The sequence below is a fragment of the Vicugna pacos genome, chromosome 25, assembly GCF_048564905.1.
Source record: "Vicugna pacos chromosome 25, VicPac4, whole genome shotgun sequence".
Lineage (NCBI taxonomy): Eukaryota > Metazoa > Chordata > Mammalia > Artiodactyla > Camelidae > Vicugna > Vicugna pacos.
In genome coordinates this window covers 27,222,343-27,242,293 of record NC_133011.1, presented here as the reverse complement: position 1 = coordinate 27,242,293, position 19,951 = coordinate 27,222,343, and the positions used below count along the sequence as shown (strand labels likewise).

Sequence of the window (19,951 nt, the reverse complement as noted above, 5' to 3'; positions counted from 1 at the left end):
CTTGCTGTCACTCCTCAGGTTTGTGATGCTCCTCGTCCCTTCTCCCCAGGTGTCACTGAATTTCCTATTTGCATCTGCCAAAGCAGAGTTTCCTCAGGAGGATCTCTGGATTACTGGCCTGGGAGTCACTTGGAGTTAAAGATGCAGGTTCCTGGGCACTACCACAAACCCACTGAATCCAAAACCCTGGCAGGGCAGGTATTCCCCATCCCCTCCAATACTGTTTTAACCAAATAGGTTTTTACTTTTCTCATAGCAAGAAGCCTACAGGTAGGTACACCGGGGTGGTAGGTATGGCAGCTTCATGATGCCTGCAGAGACCAGAGATCCTTCTGGCTCTCTCATCTATCCTCATGACTGCTCCATCTGTAAACCCTGAGCTGCCCTGCAGGAAGGAGGAAAAGGAAAAGGCCTGGAGGAAGTCCAAAGGCCCACAGCACTGAGTCTGCCACGTCTGATATGCTCCCTTAGAAGTGCCACCAATGAATGCCACTTATTTCTCATGGATTCTCTTTCTCTTCATGAGAAATCACATCTGCTGGTTTAACCAAAACTTACACATCATCTGATGTAGTACTCAATGTATGTAGAGCAAATGCTTAGGACAATTATATTTAAAAAAAAAAGGAAGATAAAGAGACCTACATGGACTATGAACTTAAAAAATAATTTATAATTGCATCAGAAACATAAAATAATTAGGGATAAATCTAATGGAAAATGTATAGAATCTCTACACCTAAAACTACAAAACACTGCTGAGGAAAAGTAAGGAAAACCTAGATAGGTAGAGAGACATTTATGAATTAGAAGGTACAATATTGTTGTCAGCTCTCAAATTTTTCTTTAGGTTCTATGCAATCCCAGTCAAAATCCCAGTGGGCTTTTTGGTAGAAATGGACAGATTGATTCTAAAATTTATAAGTAAATGCAAGGAACTTAGAATAGCCAAAGCAATCCTGGACATAGAGAACTTACTAAAACGCTACAGTAACAGAGATAGCTTGAAATTGGCATAAGGGTAGAAAAAGGAACTCTGAAAGTGAATGATGGGTCCAGAAACAAGCAGGCAGACATGTAGCTATTGATTTTTTTGGATAAAGGCACCAAGGATATTCAGTGGGCAAAGGAAAACCTTTTCAATAAATAATGCTTCAACAACTGGATATTCATTCGGAAAAAAAAAAAAACCTGATCCTTACCACACATGATACAGAAAAAAATAATTCAATATGGATCATCCATCTAAACATAAAAGCTAAAACTATACAGTTTCTAGAAGAAAACACACAATCTGTGCAAATTGGTGTAGACAAAACATTCTTTGCAAGAACACAAAATGCACTAACCATAAAGGAAAAAAACAAATCCAATAAACTGGACTTGACGATAATTAAAAATTTCTGCTTATCAAAAAATAATGAAGAGACAAGTCACAGATGGGGAGAAAATATTCACAATGCTATATAAAGTTCTCCAGCAAATCAGTAACAAAAAGACAAAACATCCTAATGCCCCCAAAATTGGCAAAGATTTTGCTAATTTTTAGCAAAAAGTTTAGCTGAAATTTAGCAAAAAATTCAAAGACTCAACAAGACATACCACACACACAAAGAGTCAATAAACATACATAAAAGTGCTCAATATGATTTTCATCATGCAAAAACAAATTGAAATCATAATGAGACACCAATACACACCTCCTAGAATGGCGAAAATGAAAAATATGGACACCACCCAATGCTGGCAAGAATGTGGAGCAACTGAAACCTTCATACATGGCTGGTGCAAATATAAAATGGTACCACCCCTCTGGAAAACTGTTTAACATTTTCTTATAAAGTTAAATGAACTTCTAACCTATGTCCCATAAAGCCATTTTTATGTGTTTACTTAAAAGAAATGAAAATATATGTCCACAAATAATAGTACAAGCGTGTTCATAACTGCCTTATTTATAATTTTCAAAATTTGGAAAACAATCCAAATGTCCATCAACGGGAGAATAGATAAATAAGTTGTGCTATATTTGTACAATGGCATACTGCTCAACAATAGAAAGAATGAACTACTGACACACAACAACATGGACACATATCAAAGAATGGTGTGTCAAGTGAAACAGCCAGGCAGGAAAATAGTATATATTCATGATTCCACTTATATGAAGTTCTGGAACAGGCAGACCTGATTTATGGTGCTAGAACCCAGAACGCTGATTGACTGGGGTAGGGGCAGAGCTTGACTATTAGGGAGCGTGAGAGAACTTCCCGGGGTGATAGAAATGTGTACTTCATAGGAACATGGGTAACTTGGGGTGATATGTCTTCATGAAATCTCATCCAACTTAGACTGATGCACAGTGCATTTCACTGTATGTAAATCATACCTAAAAAACACCCTGAACCCTAAGGGCTCTGCCTTTAAGACAGAAAACTATGTTGATGGCCTGATGATCTGCCTTTTCTGTCAACTGAGCTGTCATAGAAGCCTATGATTCAGTCGCCGTGACCATTATCAAGGAAAAGCTGGCAGCCATTCTAAACATTATCTAGCAATGGCTAAAAATGGTTAAAATGATGGATTTGCCATCAAGCGAATCTTAGAAATGGGAACACAGGTTGTCTGCAATGGTGGAAGGCCGTGTCATGAAGCTTGTATTTCAGGCAACGTCATCTTGTAAGGCTTGGTGAAAAGTCCTGGGTCACAGAGTTGTAAGATAATGAGTGATAAGACTTCTTTGCTTGGTCATCATTTCTCTACTTACACACCCAGCACGAGACATTGCCCTGTGCACCCCAAGACACCCTGTTGATAGACAGATGCTTTCTGTGCTGTGGCTGGAACGTGTTTTTAATACTCATGAATGTTTGGCAGACACCCAGCATCCATTAGGTGCGGGTGGCTGCTATCAAGGAGGTCTGAGCCTCACCGCCGCATGCCCTGGTTAACTTGAGTATTTACTTTAAATCCCCAGGTGCCAAAGTTTTCATTCTAATGCTGGGTACTTGCCAAACCATTAGATGTTTGCTGATTGCAGAATGGAACTAATTCTTTCTTCACTGTGGAAACCTGTGATTAGCTTCCCTCCGTTGTTGGCTGCTGCCTCTTCTATGATTCTCCTCTGCTGGGGACCATACCTTAGATTTGCAATGCCCCAAACTCATTCCTGGATATAATGCCTGGCTACACAGGCCCACCTTATTCAGCCTGACTCCCAACTACTTTCCAGCAAAGCGGTGTGGAGTAGTGGAAAAATCCTAAAGTCTAGAGGTCAAGAGAGCTGAGTTCAGCCCCCAGCTTCCTGTGTGGATGGACATAGCATCTCTACCGTCACAGCAGGGGTTTGGACTCAAAGGGCTCCCTTCCTGTTTTTATTCCCTGATTTTGTTTTTTAAATGGGGCTTATTGGTTAGTTGGTTTTTTAATAAACTTTTTTTTTTTTTTGCAGGGGGAGGTAATTAGGTATTTATTTATTTGTTAATGGAGGTTCTGGGGATTGAACCCAGGACCTCAAGCATGCTAAGCACGCACTCTACCACTGAGCTATACCCTCCCCACCTTATTCCCTGAGTTTTAATCAGACAGGTATCACTCTTGTCCCCAATATTTGTCTAAACATTGACTCTACTGCATCTTTGCTTTGTAAAAGTATTGCTTCTCTTTTCTGGTGCAGGAAAGCTCTCTCCTCTGGCCCTTCCCCAGTTATTCTCTCCTCTTTAAGCACCTGTGCAGTGAGCAGGGCCACATGCTGATCACTTATTCCATTTTTATCCTCATGGTGTCTGCGGTCTACATGATGTCAGAACAACATGTTTATGGAGCCCCTACTCTGCACACTGAGATAATGACTGCGAGATATGGACAGATCCACAAAATAACACTTACCACCCGTCCAACTATGAGTTTATCCTAACTTCTCCATCCCCATGCCCCAGCAAGAGTAAGGGCTCCTGGAGGGAGTGCCTGTGCCTTTTATAGGCATTTCTTTGTAGCCCTTAGATAAAAATTGTAGCCTTGCCATTTTTTCAGGTTTCTCTCATTCCTTCAATCCCACTTGATTTCCTCTTTCTCTTCTCTCGCTTTCTCTCTCTCTCTTACACACACACACACACACACACACACACACACACACACACACACACACACACAAATTACCCCATGGGAATTCTCTCCACCTCATTCCTCCTTCTCCTAGTCCTCTTCTCACCAGCCAGCTGTCCTGCTCACTGCTCCTACGTACTTTGACTCCCAATTGCTTGGGCAGCTGGTTGGTGAACTTTGTGCAGCCACTACCTGTTACCCAGGGCCTTGGATTGAGGGAGGATCCTGAGGTGCTAATGCTCATACTATCCCCCTTGCCATGTGGCTGTGGGGGGGGGGGCAACTGTGACTGGGCTCTTGGGCTCCTAACTTGTTCGAGTCACAGAGCCCTTTGAGAATTGCCCTCTCCAGAGAAATGTGCATATGTCTAGACTTTGCCTACAATTTCAGAGGAGTCAGACTCTAGGACTTCTTTCATAGATCCAATAGAATCCCCATGGGCCCCAGGTTATACATGCCTGATGTTCATGAAAACACATTATAAATGAAAAGGACTAACTTTGGCAGAGGCTGTTTTTAACATTATTTCCTGGGAGCCAGATAAGTGCAAACTAAAGTCTCTGAGTCTCCTTTCCTGCCATCAGAATCTGCTCATAGGCATCCCCTCTGCCTTCATCTCTCTTTTATCCCCCTAGTCCAGGCTCAGCATCCTGCTTGGGGATTTAAACAGTGGCTGTGAATCAAAGATTTGTTTGGAAGGGAAACCTAGCCTAGTGATAATCCTTAAGAATCTTGTCATATATTAAAATATATGTAATGATGCTCAAAATAAAGCAGCAATCTGGTAGCTTTACTTATTATGGGCTCAACTGGAGTTTATAGGCAAGCTTGGAAACAATATGTTATATATTTAATATGACATTTTCTTATAAATATTACATACTTACAATAGTTATAAGTTTGTAATGCTATGATTATTAATATATTTATATTATAGTTTCTATTCATACTATTATTTCTAAAGAAACATACACCTACATTTCTATAGAAAACTATGTTAAGATAAGGGAAACCTTTGTAAAATAACCTGTTTGTAATTTGGGGTTTTCTTATCCTGCTTTAAAAATTTTGAAGACATGTCACTGAATTGCATATGTTCTAGATAATTTCTCCAAATTATCCAAAACTGGGAGGAATAAAAATTACACAATCTTCACCTTCAAGGAATTGATAGAAAAGTAGGGATTTGGTAGGTACTTCCTGATTTATCATGCACTGACCTTTGAACACTGGATAGCCTGGCTACTTATTACGTCACACATTGCTGATATCAAATAGACGCCCAAAGGGCAATGATTTCAAAGGAGCCTAATTAACAAGGGACTACTTCAAACACCAACAAAATATGGGGTTCATCAAGTACAATTTAATCATTAAGACAGTAATGTTTCTCATGAATACTTTCTAGAAAAATACCTAATCACTTCATTCTTGTCTTAATCACCGTCTCAATTATAAATTATATTTGAACTTATGTGCCAAAGGTTACTCAAAAGAAAGGGAGCAAAGTTATAAATAGAAACAATAAATTATGTACCCAAAGCTTTTCAGAAAACACTAATCAAAACTGGAACTAGGCTCCCAAACACACTGTCAGTATTTAAATATTTCAAGGTCAAAGTCAGATTAAGCAACTGGCATAGGTATTTTTAGCAGTAGCTACAATTAAGATTTAACAACACTGGTCAGGTCTGGAAAATGTGGTAACGTGGTATGCTGATTGTTATCTGGAAATTCATTAAGAAGTTTATAATCATAAGGGTTTTGGGAGACAGGCAATGGAAAGAACATTTTCTTGGATTCCTACTATGAGCCTGGTGCTTGACGGTCTTTACAGAAATTGTCACATTTCATTCTCCCAACAACCCTGCAAGGTGGATTTTTAAATTCCCATTTTATAAATGAAGAAACAAGGGGTAGTAATTTGCTCTAGGTCAAGCAACTAATCAGTGGCAGAACTCAAACTTTTAAAAATGCATAAAATAAACTGCAGAGAAAATCACAAAGGAAGCCAGTTACAATGAATGATAATAAAATGTTGTGTTAGTTTCCTATTGCTATGAAAAATGACAACAAACGTAATGACTTAAAGCAACATAAATTTATTATCTGACAGGTCCAGAGGTCAGAAGTCTAGAGCAAGTCTTGTGACACTAAAATCAAGGTGTCGACATTGCTGCGCTCCTTCTGGAGGCTCTAGGAGAGAATCTTGTTTCCTTGCCTTTCTCAGCTTTTAGACGCTGCCCACATTCTTTGGCTCATGACACCCAGCCAGCAATTGCATCACTCTGTTCCATGTTCTTATCTCCCTCGCTCTGATTCTCCTCTCTCCCTTTTCCCGTGTTAGGGACTTCTGTGACCAGACTGGGCCCATGTGGCTAACCCAGGATAATCTAATCATGCCGGGACCCTTAATTCAATCACGCTGGAAAAGTTACTTCTGTCATGTATGGTAACATATTCACATACTGAGGATTAGGATGGACATCTTTGGGGAATCATTACTATGTCTACTAAAAAGCTATAGCAACCAATTTGTGATATAGTGATATATGTGACTCTTTATGACTGTGTTAAATAACACGGTCCATGTTGGGGCCAGTAACTCCCATAATGTTGAAGTAACGTAGAGTATAAAAAATATTTTCAAGTATCTGCAAACATTTTAATGTAATATAAAGCATCTGTGATTACTACTGGGTGGTCAGTACTAATGATACTGTGGTTTGTTGCCTGAATCCATCATGGAAGACATTGCTAAATTTCAGCTAGAGGCTAGTGACAGTAAAGATGTAACTTTTTCCCATTCAAGTTTATGGACTTTCTGGATTTTATCCATGGACTCCCAGGAGGCAGGAGAACCTTTGCTCTGAACCAATAGGCAAAATTCATCAAGGGTCAGTTTGAGTCATTAGAATTTGTGTCTAGCTTAAGTTCAAGGACACGAATACTTTTTATGGATCAAAACAAGGCTAGAACTTCAAGGTAAGGGAGTCCCATTTATTCAACAAATCTTTACTGAGAACCATAAAGCAGTCTCTTGGCTCCACTGTGACAGGAACATCAACATAGGTTCTTCTGTTCTCTGTGGGATAGAGCAGTCATGCGGAACCTTGGCTCTACCACTGCATGACCTTGGGTAGGTTATTTAATCTCCATATACCAATCTTCTCTTGGGAGGCAGGAACGGATGGGACTAGGTGATCTTCATCTTCCCACCCAACTTTAACAATCCATTCATGTACGTAGTATTTATTAGAAAACACTGTTCATTTTAATGTTTCTTGGAAGTTCTGATTGCAATTTATAAAGACAATTCTGCTCTTTGGCCTGAGATTTAGACTACTGTGAAGTTGATGGGGTTCACTGGAACATTTGGCAAAAATTTCATCCACTCCTCCACTGAAGTTGAATACAGATGAGAAATTGTAAAGCCGCCTGACTGAGTCATCCTCTTAACCTGCTGCTGAATTTACAGAAACTTTCTCCACTTTATGTTGGCCTATTTAATGTTGTGGCAAGAAGAAAAGGCAAGAACCAAACAATTTTCAAAAATGAAATCCAAAAGCACTGGAGCCCAGGAGGATAGGGTAGGGTGAAGGAAGGATTGCTGCCCAGAAACAATTTTCTGGAAGTCTACAGTTGATTTTTTTTTTTTTAACAGAGGCAGGCAGTGTGAATCATGGGGGCCTAATATCAGTATGGTACTAAATTCAGGTTTTTTTTTCCTGCCTTGATTGACATGTCACCACTGAGAAGAGTAATTTTCTTGGACAAACACACCCCAGGTTGCAAACAAATAATTTACCTAACTAATTCTTAGAATTTCAGTCATTGATAAATTATAGATTGCAAAAAAAGAGAATATTTACTGGAGAATAATTTCAGCAATTCACTATGAATTGATAGCACTGAGCTAAGCCTTTTATTATTTACTGATAAAGTTTGCTATACTGGATATCCTGTGAATACCATTACTTTTAAGTGATGTAATTGCAAGCCCCAATCCATTCACTTTAGTGGTATTAATTGCCTGAATTCTTCTTTGGTAGAGAGAGGAAATCTCAGAGCAAAGAAGGCCAGCACTGCTGTTGAGTCTGAAGCCATTCTGAAATGGGATTCCTTTTATTGAACATCCCTTGACAACCACTAACTTTGCTGCTGAGAACTTTTTAGACTCTTTTCTTGGTTCCCAGTGATCTGAAATGTCATGATGACAGGCTTTGGAATGGGTCTTTTTTCATCTAGCGTTCTGAGCCCTCAATGAACTCTCTCGATCTGGGAACAAATGACCTTCATTTGGGGGAACATTCCTTCAGACATTTCTTTGACAATTTTCTCCCTTACATTTTCAAAACCGTTTTATCTTCTTTAACTCTCTTGCACCTCCTGACCTGGTTCTATAATTCTTCTATTTTTGGCTCAACCACATGTCTACCTTTATAGGTACGTGGTGCCTCCAATTCTTGTACTTTTTTGAGGTTGTTACTCGAATGAACCTTCTAGGTTGTTCCATTTCAGCTTGGTTTTCACCTCCCTCTGATCCGTTGGGTTAGTTACCACTCCTCTATCTGCTTCTCACCTTGTATTATTACAGTGTTGATGTCATCTACTCTCCCATTAACTCTGTGCTTGAGGAACTGTCTTTTTTCACCCACTGACATTCAACCCACCATTTCTAGTGAGTATTATCTGGTCCTTCAGATGCTCAATTTTGCCACTGCACTTGAAACTCCAGACTACTCATTCTAGAAACTTTATTATCCTTAGGCTTTTATGGCCACCAAGTTGCTTTTTGTTTTCCTTCTCCATTACCTCTCCCCCTCTTCTTTCTTCTTCCACTGCTTGTCCCTTAACTGTTGCTATTGTTTCCCAAATATCTGTCCTTTTACGTTTTCATTTATACATTTTTTATAGACAATGTCATCCAATGCATGGGTTTAATGACTTCCTTAAGGCTGCTGACTCCCAAATCTTTGCCTGTGGCTCCATACCCATATAAAGCTCAGAAACCAGACAAAGAATAAGAGGATCCTGTTTCCCCATATTTCAATCCCAAGGAAAAACAAACACTCTGGGGCCAAAACAGGCTTCCTTATAGATAAAGAAAATAGGAGTGAAGGAAGGCACTATAACTTTATAAACAGAGTCAAGTAGGAGCTGCACTAGTCATGCAAAATCTGCCGTGAATTGGAGCAACTCTCCAGGACAGTGGTCGTCTTATGTTGGCTCACTACTCCCCACCTCCTCAATTTCATGAAACTTCCATTTCAGCACATACTGTGGATCTCACCATGCTGAGAGGAGAGAGCAGCACAGCTGACTGCAGACAATCAAGTGCCTGCATTTGGAGGTGAAAATGTCAGGTTTCCCATTCATTGGCCAAAGAAGTCACATGGCCTCACCTAACTTCAAGGGCACAAGGAAGAGCAATCCTCTCAGCCCTTGAGAACTGATTCTGTTGAAAAGTAGTAACTGACAACAGTGAAAATATTCCATTTAAAACAGAAAATCTGGCCTTAAGCAAAAAAAAGAATTTTTAATTTCCAGTCCTAGGTCAGTGGCTAGTATGGGGGGCAATATTATTTGAATTCAAATATGTGGTAGAAGATTTAATAAGCCTCTTTAAAAAGAGGTTCAGAAGAGTCTGAATTGATGCCTTATTTTCCTTCAAAGACAAATAGAAACATTCAAAAATCCTTCCACTGACCCTCCTGCTGGGCTCAAAGTTGGAGCAATTTTTCAAAAACAGTTCTTGTGGCATCTAAATATTTGGAAGCCTCACTAAAGTTTGAAGAGAAGTCGTTTCATAGCCCTATTGTTTATATTTACCTTGGTCAACATTCTGGCCCGATCTCAAACAAAATGGGCAACTTGGAAGGGGGAAGAGTTACAACATATTGCCCAGAAGGAGTCAGTAAGGGTGTGTGCATGCGTGTATGTGTGTGTTCATGTGAGTGGGTATTAGGTGTGCACATGCACTTTTCATGTGAGGTGTGGGACAGGCACACTCTTGTTGCTTACAGGTACACTGTGGGCAGATGAACATGAACATCTTGGAGTATGAAACTGACACAGGACTTCTGAGCTCCAATTGATAGCTCCTCTCATATTTTCCAAACTGCTCTCATGAGACACTATTTCTTGCCCTGTGATGGGCACCTTCCAACACGTAGATCAAATTGTTTAAAATGAAGTACCAAAATGAGGTGGTGATGAGCGGCAGTAATGATTGACTGGTGGAGAGGAATGCAAAGGATTCAAAAGAGAGATTGTCTCTTTGGGATTAATTTTGGATTTTCCGAGTGTTCTTCATACCAAAAGTGTTCTGTAGTTCCTTTCTTTAGAGTAAAGCTTTCTTTTCATTTAAATTATATACACTTATTATAAACAAGCAACAGCGACAAGTGCAAAGGGGAAAGTTAAAAAAAATCATCCAGTATTCGAAGAATAATGATGACCAGTATTATATTAGGCGAACATCGTTCTAATGATAGGGACAGAAGGAAGGACAATAAACACCATTGTCCTCTGGTTTTCCCCCTACTTTGCTGACTCCTCTGCCTCTTCCAGTTCTCAGTGGTGAAGGGTCCCAGAGTCGATCCCAGGTTCTCCTCTAATCTCCATCTTTACTTTACCAGAAACCTGGCCAGTTCTATAGCTTTATATCATACCTGGATGCTGATGGCTCTCAAATCTGTAATTCCTGCCTTGTCCTTTGGAAATAAAACAGCTCCACTGTGGGGCACTGGAGAGGGAAGAAACGCTGAGAAAACAGAGATCTAGTTGGATTCTCTTTCTTTCAGTTCTGAAGTTACAAAAACCTCTGATACTTTGAGATACATGTTTACTGCTGACACTAATTTTTTAATCTAAATGCCTGTCAATACTACCTTATCATTTCTTGAGCCCCTCTACATGTTAGGCATCATGTCATGTGTTTTACATACATCAACTCATCTTATGCTTATGTAGGGTAGTATTTTAAGAAATAATAAGAAACCCCCAAACCACGACTTTGCATGATAGACAACTTGTTCAAATTGACACAGTTAGTAGGTGTTAAGAGTTAGGATTTGAACTCAGTGGGATTCATGCGCTTTCTGGTCTGCTATACTGCCTATATTTGCATTTCAATATAAACTTTAGTATCAAATTGACAAATTCAAACACACACATAGAGACACAGACTCAGCTGGGATTCTGCTTGGGACTGCCCTGAATTTATAGATTAATTTGGGGAGAACTGACATCTTTTACTATGGAATTTTCCAAATGTGAATTGGTATTTTCCTCCATCTATTTTAGTCTTCTTTAATTTTTCTAATAAGACTTTTCATTGTGAAGCAGTAATTGATCACCACAACCCTGATGGGGCAGGGGAATTTCAGGGGTCAGAATTCTAAGACTCAATGGATGAGAAGTACAATAAAAGAATGGTAAAAATGTGGGCAGAAGAAATGACTGAAGGACCCACCAAGTAAAGCAACAATTTCAAGAATTTTAAAGTGGATGGCAGTGGCTGGGTGGATAATGTATTATAATATGTAGACAGCAAACTGCCCTGGGCCCTGCCAGCAACAGGGATGCCAGGATCTCTGGAGAGTACTTGCATGGTGCACTATTGATTCAGCAGCAATTTTTCGTAAGGAGGAGACTGTGAATGTTAACTGAGGCATGACATTTGTCATCTTTAAAAGTGAAGGGCAGGCTAGGCTGAACCCAGGCCAAGATTGGCTTCCAGGCCCTCCTTCTCTCCCTCTTCCATTTCTGTAACCTTCTCCAACCTGTTGGCACTGCCTCTTCAGCACCCTCACATTGCTTCAGAACCTTCCCCTTGCCACTCACAGCTAGACCTGCCTTATCCTTACATTTCTCCATGGCTCCATATCTGTCCCCGCAAGTGCTCCCCCTCCTCATCTCCTCCATTTATTCATATTTAGGGAATTAAAGGGTTCAGAGAAAGAGTGGATAGGGGATCCAGTTAGTACACATTACATGTGCATTAAATGACAGATGGCTACATAGATATTTCTCAAATTTGGGTCCAAAGAAATAATCCTATGGATTTGAGAGGTCTTTGGGAATTTGGATAATAATAGCTAATATTTCTTGATCACTTACATGTTCCAGGTGCTGCTTAAAATGCTTTGCATGTATTTAGTTTCACTATAACCCTCTAAAACAGATGCCCTTACCTCCATTTAACAGATGAGCAAACCTAGCAACACGCCCTTATCCCCATCAAAGAGATGAGCAGTCATGCAAAGGCTGAGTCATTAGCTCAAGGCGATATAGCTAGGAAATGGCAGAGTGGGGACTCAAACCTAGGCAGTCTGGCTCCAGAGCAAATGTTCTCAACCACTTTGCAATGCTGTCATCTGGGGCTTCCTTGGGACTGGACAGTCCAAGATGGCCTCATGCATGTGCCTGGTAGTTAGCTGGGGCTATTGCCTGTCACCTCCTCCTCCATGTGCCCTTTCCAGCATGATGCTCTAGATTTTTTTATACAGCAGCCAAATTCCAAGACAGCAAATGCTATGCAGGAAATTATTTTGATGCAATGGCAGCCTCCAAGTATACCACCAGACAGGTTGTACCATAGGTCATGGAACAGATAGGCTTACAGAACAAATTAAGATGCTTGAAACATATTATGTGGCAGCTTTAAAACATGTTCCCAAATTCTTTGACATTGCTCCCCTTGAGAGGTGGGGGTCCACATCCCCTTCTCTTTAATCTGGGCCGGCCTTAGTGGCTTGCTGGTATTGAGTGGCAGTGGAATTGATGCTGCATGACTTCTTAGGATAAGTCAGAATGTGAAGGAAAAGCCCAGCTGGGCTAACGAGCTCAGTCACAAATCTAAGTGTGATAAGTGTCGGTTTACTGATATAAGTTCTGCTGGGCTAACTTGTAAATTTAAAGTTTAGTGTCAGTTTACTGGGCTAACAAGCTAACTCGTAAATCCAAGCTCAACAAGTGTCAGTAACGTGATCTGTTCCAAATTGATAAGCTCCAGTGTACTGATTCCTTGCTTTTTGTTGTTTGAACCTTATTGGCTAATAGCCCCATACTTGTAATTAACCCTATAAAACCTCATGTGCACGTCTTGGAGGTGCTCAGAGCTTCGGAGCAGAAGCCCCTCTGAGCCCGCCGGCGTAATAAATCTGAGTACTCCAACCCTCCGAGTGGTGCTTGTTTCTTGGCTGGCCTGTCATTTCCGTAACAAGAAAAGGCGATGAACCTGGTTCTTTATAAACATTTGCTCTCAGGGAAGCCAGCTGCCATGTGAGAAGTCTGCCATGCTAGAGGGGTGTGTAAGGCACTCTGGTTCGCAGCCCTAGCTGAGCTCCCACCTGGGCAACAGCCAGCATCAACTGTCAGGCACATGAGTGTACCACCGTGGATGTCCAGCCTAGATGAGGCTTCAAACAACAGCAGCTGCAAATGATACCTGATGAGAGACTCAAATAACTGCCCAAGCAAGTCCTTTCTGAATTTCTGGCACAAAATCAGGAGCAAAATAAACTAGCTATTCCAAGTTTGGTATAACGTGTTCACTCAAAGAGCAGCAATAGTAACCCAGTTTATCAACTAATTTAGAACACAGTGAGCAGCATGGGGAAAAGAGATAGATAAACAAGTTTAGAATAGGGTATAAGCAGGGTGAGGACTATGGTACCTAAATTTTGTTTTATGCAGTATTTTTATGTCCTAACCTCTCTGCTGTACAGTTCCACAGATGGCATGGTTTTAAGGACCAGAGTGGAGAGTGAGGGGTTTAGGCAGATTGAAGGGGCCTGGAACCAACATATATCTGTTCTGTCACACATCTGAGTGATAAGAGGCATGTGTGTTGGGTCATAACTGTAGATGGCCATTAACTGACTGAGTAGCAAGGGATTTATCTGCCTTTCTTGTGCAGAGAAACTATATGAAGCCATAATGGGGCTATAATGGGTTTCACTAGTAGGTGACCAATTTAGGGATGACCTAGTTGTCAGTCTAGAGGTAGTATGATTCATGCCTTACTAATATTTAAAGTTCACTTGGCCTATCTCCTTTCTAAAGTAGCACTTTCATTTGTTCCATCCTTTTTATCTATGTTCAACACACATTCGTTTATTCTGTATAACATGTCTCATAAGCAAATTGTGTCTACATTTTATTATTATTATTATTATTAGTTCACATGATTTTACTTTTCGCCTATTCCTAGAGCTCCACTGGCTTCAAAAGGCAAATAATTACACCTTCAACTTTATTGGTATGGTAATGTTATCTTCTTCCTTCTTCACTAACTTTTATGGCCCCAACTCTAGAATTAACTTACTGAGGCAATTTGTGTCTACATTTTAGTTTCTCTTATTTGCTATAGCAGAACTGAATATTCATAAAGCAGACAGCAAACACATTACAGCAAGCCCCAAGGAGCAAGCACTTATCAAAGCATGGTTGTGATGGCCCACTTACCGGCTAGAGCAAGTCACAAAGCCAAGCCCACAGTCATGTGGGACAAGGGAGTAGATACCATTAGGCATGATTCATTGGGATCACTACTCAATCTAACACTAAAACATAGCTAGGAAGTGCTTGATCCAGTTATCAAATTTTCAGCAATGTTTCTGGAGCCCATACACAAAACTGGTGTCCTGGGGGCTGCTGGAAATTCTTACTGAAGGGCTTTTTCAAGCCTCTCTTCCCAGGCCCCACCCCAAGCCCAAGTCAGAATCTCCTGAGGGTAAGGGATATAGAGGGGGAAAGTGGTGGAAATCTTAAGAATTTGAGACTTTAAATAACTCTGCAGAAGATTCTAACACCCACCGGAGGTGTTGGGGGTTTCAAAGACAAAGTCTCTACACTTAAAGAACTTGCATTTCCACAGAGAACACTCTTAATGGGCATTATTTTACCAGAGGCATTGCCCTGAAATTTAAAAAAAAATGTAGATGCTTTCCAAGTTTAAGTTAGAGCAGTGATTCTCAAACTTTTGTGCGCATCAGTATTAACTGGAGTGCTTGCACACAAAGGACTGGGCCAACTCCCAGTTTCTAATTCAGGGAAGTCTCTGGTGGAGCACACTAATTTGCATGTCTAATAAGCTCTGCTGTCCAGGGACCACACTTTTGAGAATCACTAAGTTGAAGCAGTAGGAGTATTTAGTGATAACATACCCCCTTGACTCACATTTGTAATATAGCATTTACATTTTTTATAGCGTATCTATTGCATACAAGGTCTAGGGCTTGGTGTAGCAGCAGATATGATAAGAACAGGATTTAGATCTTGATTACACTTGAGCAGATTTATTCTCTAAGTAGATCCGTTCTCTAAGAAGACAGGAAGCCTAAGTGTCATTACACAGGTTCAGATAAAGTGAAGATCATCTCCCTTAGGAAGAGATAAATGAAAGCTTGCAATAGGAGATCCTAAGACCTAGGCCTTGAATGGACACGTGGAAACAGTGGAGAATCGCAGAATTCTTTCCAACTTGGCATAGAGGAAAAAAAAAAAAAAAGACCAAATCAACAAACCTTGATAAACGCCTGGAAGCGGTCTGTGACATTCTTGCCTCAGGTTCCAGCATTAACAATCTGCAAGCTGATTACATCAAAACAAAAAAGGTTGTTCTCAGTGCCAAGGTCTCAGTTTCAAGCTCTCCTTGGAAAGGGGTAGAATTGGAGTCGCCCTCCCTTTGGAGCTCCCAGAGTGGGTGCCTCAGAGACAAGAGTGGCCGAAAACTAGATGCGCGCCGACCTGGCAAAGGGCGCGGCTTGTGCGCTTCCATCCCCCAAAGCCTGAGCAGGGCGCTGCGGCCTTGCCCGTGCCGGGGAAGATGGGCCGCACCCTGGAGCATCGTTCAGAAGCAGCCTAGGAGTTACGCATGGCGCTAAGGTGGACCGGATGACAGCTGCACTACCTCACCGAGCGAGGGACTCAAAGCTCTCTTCCTTTTTTCCCTCCGCTGGACTAAAACGTGGCGGAGGCTAGCGCAAGCGGGGCGCGCCCTCTCTCCCTCCACCTTCACGGACCGGAGACGGTGGAGACGCGCGTGCACGCTTCTTACCCGGGAGGGAGCGCGGCCCGCGAACTGCTCGCTGCGCCTGCGCGGCCCCGCCCCGCCCCGCCCCTTTTCTTCGCTCCGCCCTGTTACCCCTTATACCACCACTAGGGGTAGAGGCGACGGCTGCGGCCTGACAGCGCGGCTGCTTTGAGGGCGCGGGAGCGGTACGGAGTGGGGACGAGGGCAGGCAAGAGGGTGAGAAAACCGGCGAGAGAGGAGGGCGGTGCCGGAGAAGGGCGGCGCGTGGCTGACTCATCCCTCTGGAAGATCAGACTGACAGACACAAACCCTTGCCGAACCCGCCCGCCCGCGCTGCTCCTCCTCGGCCGGGAGGCGCCCGCCCGCACCACCCGCCTGCCTTCTCCGTGAGCGCTCTCCCGGCCCGGCCGCCTCTGAGAAAGTTTTTGTCGTCGGGAGGGACCGGAGGCGCTGTGGGCCTTTGGGAAGGGAAGAGAGACGGAAGAAGAGGCTACAGTCGCGCGGGCCCGAGGAGTGCATGGTGCCCGGCGTCTCGGCTGCCTGTCAAGAGGACATCGGGGCGGGGTCGGGCTGAGCCCGGCTTCTTCTTCCCGCAGCCTCGCCAGAAATCTCCCTCCCGGGCTGCCGCGGGGTCCCCGCTCCTCAGCCCGCCATGTCCCGGCTGCTGCCGCTGCTGAGGAGCCGGACCGCGCGCAGCCTGAGGCCGGGCCCGGCCGCCGCCGCGCCTCGGCCGCCGTCCTGGTGCTGCTGCGGGCGGGGGCTGCTGGCGCTCGCGGCCCCGGGCGGCCCCCGGGCGCTGGGCACCCACCCCAAGAAGGAGCCCATGGAGGCGCTGAACACGGCGCAGGGCGCTCGCGACTTCATCTACAGCCTGCACTCCACCGAGAGGAGCTGCCTGCTCAAGGAGCTACACCGCTTCGAGTCCATTGCCATCGCTCAAGGTAAGAGGGGCGAGAGGGGGCGAGCCGGGGGTGGGGGCGGCGCCCTCCCCTCCCCTCCCCCGCCTGCGCCCCGGGAACCCTCCTGCCCCTCGTCCAGGGACTCTCGCCGTGGCCCCACTCGCCGCCTGGCCCTGCGCCTGGGAAGTGCAAGGGGGGGAACTTTTCGCCTCCTGAGTGTCCCCGGAGCAGGTAGAACGCGCGCGGATCGTGCCAGGCAGCCGGGGCCAACGTTTGGTTGGTTGCTCCCCAGCCTCAGCAGCTGGAGCTTAGCCTCAGTTCAGAACCAATGCTGATTTGATTTTGTTTAGATTTGATGCTTATCCCCTCCACTCCCTACCCCCACCCCCGACACCGGGCCAGCCTTCCTGTCCCCAAGCCCTTCTTGCTTTCTTGTGAACTTGCAGCCATGCAGGTGGCTTGCCGTACCTTTCAAAGTGTTACATACCCAAGAGACAGGCGGAAACTTTTCTTGACTGGTTATCAAACGAAGATGAAAGGGGGTCCAAAAGAAGGGATGGGATGTTGCTTCATAAGGCAGAGAAGCTCTCAGCTGCTTGTTTGTACACACCTCTAAATTGTATTCATTTAAGCAGCTGAATGAAACATTTTCCTGGGAAATGGGGAGAGTGGATCAAACCAGCAACTGCAGATAACATTATTGCAAGCCCGTCACAGGTTTGGTGGTGCCCAAGTTAAACTCCAGTTTTTGTGGTTTCCCCAGAGAATGAAAGAATGCAGTAGATAAGAAGGTATTTTTTTTCTGGAAATCTGTGGCTCTACAATAAAAAGCAGACTTCTGCTCAAAAATAATTTGGAATAGTGAAAGCAAAGCTATTTTTAAGCTAACACGTTAAAAGAGGATATTTTTAAAACTAGTGCAGAATGTTGGTAGGTCAGAATTTGAGTCCAAGTGAAAAAGCTAAAAAGTCAGAAAATCAAAAGGATGAAAGGAGCAAATGATCAAATCATTCAGTCTTAAAATATTTTTTGCTAGTTAAATACGGCGATACAGACGAAATAAATTGCTACTATTTTATATTACATTCTGATGTCTTTGAAAGTTTGTTTTTTCCTCCAAGTGTCCTCCTCGTCCTCTGCCTCAAGATTGGTAGGTTCATAAACATTCCATAGATTCCTAAAGTTAAGAGCACATATATTTGGAACAAGACATTTTATTTGCCGGAGGCACTTGAAAGTGCTTCTTTGGTCTATGTACAGGAATGGAGGAAAGAATTATCTATCTCATATAAGTATGGTTTTTCTAAACTACTTCTTCAGAAACTTTTTATTAGTTGTACCTCTTAACTGCTTTCCCCTCCCTCAATTCAGGGAATTGTGGACCAATTTATAGAATTGGGTGATTCCACACATCCTCTATCCACAATGCTTTTACAGGAAAAATGTAACATCGTGATCAATTCAGTTACTAAATATGTAATCATGATATTATATGAAGTCATAATCAAATACTAGCATATTTGTAAGCTTTGTGTGCAGTCAGTGTGTGGTTTTAAAATGTTCAATTCTGAAAATGTACTCCTTGGAAAACAGTGTAAAGACAGTCATGCAAGAAGCATTAATTTTAGGAAATCTTTCTCCATGGGCATGACTACTTGAATATACATTTGGCCTTTTCTAAGTAATTTCTTGGAAATTCTGCATTAACATTGTTACAAGACTGGAGGGCCTTGTTAATATGATTTTATGACAGTTCTTGAAAAGCTTGTCATGTGATACAAACGGATAAATTTTATGTCATATGTTTTTATTTTAGCACATGCTAGTATTTTTGTGGTAGGGATGGTACTTTTTCAAAAGAAGACAATGTTTTAAAATTTAACATTGTTTTAAATAGTTTGGAAAGGACATATAAACTTCAGTCAATGGAGATCAGTTAGGATCAATTAAGCTTAATAATACATAAGTTGTATGAGAGAAGTTGGTAATTTAAGTAGTCTTTGTTCAAAATAAATAGGCAAAGATATGGGAAACTGTGGTAGTCAAATGCTTATCCTGTTTATAAGCTAAAAATCTTCAGAGTTTAAGTCAACTAAATTTTGCCAGTGTTGATGACTAAATTATTGCCCTTCGACTCAAATGACACTGACGATGATGCTTTAATTTTTAGTACAGTCTTAGTGTTCCTCATTGTTTTCAGTATCAATACATATAGTTTCTGTGGAGGTAACTGGAATCATCACCAGTAAATTACCTCATTCTTTAACCATTTAAGGTAAAGAGGATTTATTATGTTGAGAAAGCATGCAGCTTATTCCATTTCTGAAATCAATTTTTTGCCCTAGACAAATGAAAACCTCCCATGTTTTTCTTTTATTTTGCTTTTTAAGTGCTTTTTAATATTTGACCCATGCACTGAACATGTGTATTCAGTGCACTTTCTGATGAAATAAATTCTGTTAAAAAAGCTGTTTTTTATAATAGGAAATCTTCGTGTTCTTGGAAAGTGTACTTTGTATAATCTAATGAAGTGTTTTGGATCTGGAAAATAAATCATCCATGTTTTGAAATGGAAGTGGAATCTACTGCTGAAATTTGGTATATTTGCCCTTATCTTTCATATGTATTTATCAGTAGACATTTGATACAGTCTGTGACAAGATAAAGCTTTAGAAACAATTTGTAATAGATAAGGCAGACCTTGTGGGATGTTTTGTTATAGTTAAGTAAGATACCATGGTTTTTAAATTACAAACCAATTTCCTCCCCAGTTTTAAAAAAGTTGATATTGTGTTCTCAAATTATCTGCTCAACCGGCTCTCAGTTCTTCTAGAAACAGTCCATATTCTTCTGCTGGTGTGTTGTTGGTTCATTGTTTTTACAAGTAGGACTGGCAAGCTGATAT

The 19,951-nt window shown here is 42.0% G+C and overlaps 1 protein-coding gene and 1 long non-coding RNA gene across 6 annotated transcripts in view; one reads left to right on the top strand and one right to left on the bottom strand.

Moving 5' to 3' along the window:
- Positions 1-16,142, bottom strand: part of LOC140689304 (uncharacterized) — a 31,257-nt gene extending 15,115 nt beyond the window's left edge. For 4 of the 5 annotated variants that reach the window (XR_012064207.1, XR_012064206.1, XR_012064205.1 and 1 more), the window contains exon 1: positions 15,639-16,142. This is a non-coding gene — a long non-coding RNA (uncharacterized lncRNA). Of the gene's footprint in view, positions 1-10,778; positions 10,871-15,638 lie in introns of all 5 variants that reach the window. The other variant, XR_012064208.1, reaches the window with a different exon arrangement.
- Positions 16,143-16,289: 147 nt separating this feature from the next.
- The window catches only part of TMEM65 (transmembrane protein 65), a 41,185-nt gene continuing 37,523 nt past the window's right edge, over positions 16,290-19,951 (top strand). Inside the window, exon 1 of the mRNA XM_006211402.4 lies at positions 16,290-17,088. Coding sequence (XP_006211464.2) covers positions 16,800-17,088 — 289 coding nt within the window. The 5' untranslated portion in view covers positions 16,290-16,799. The remainder of the gene's footprint in view (positions 17,089-19,951) is intronic.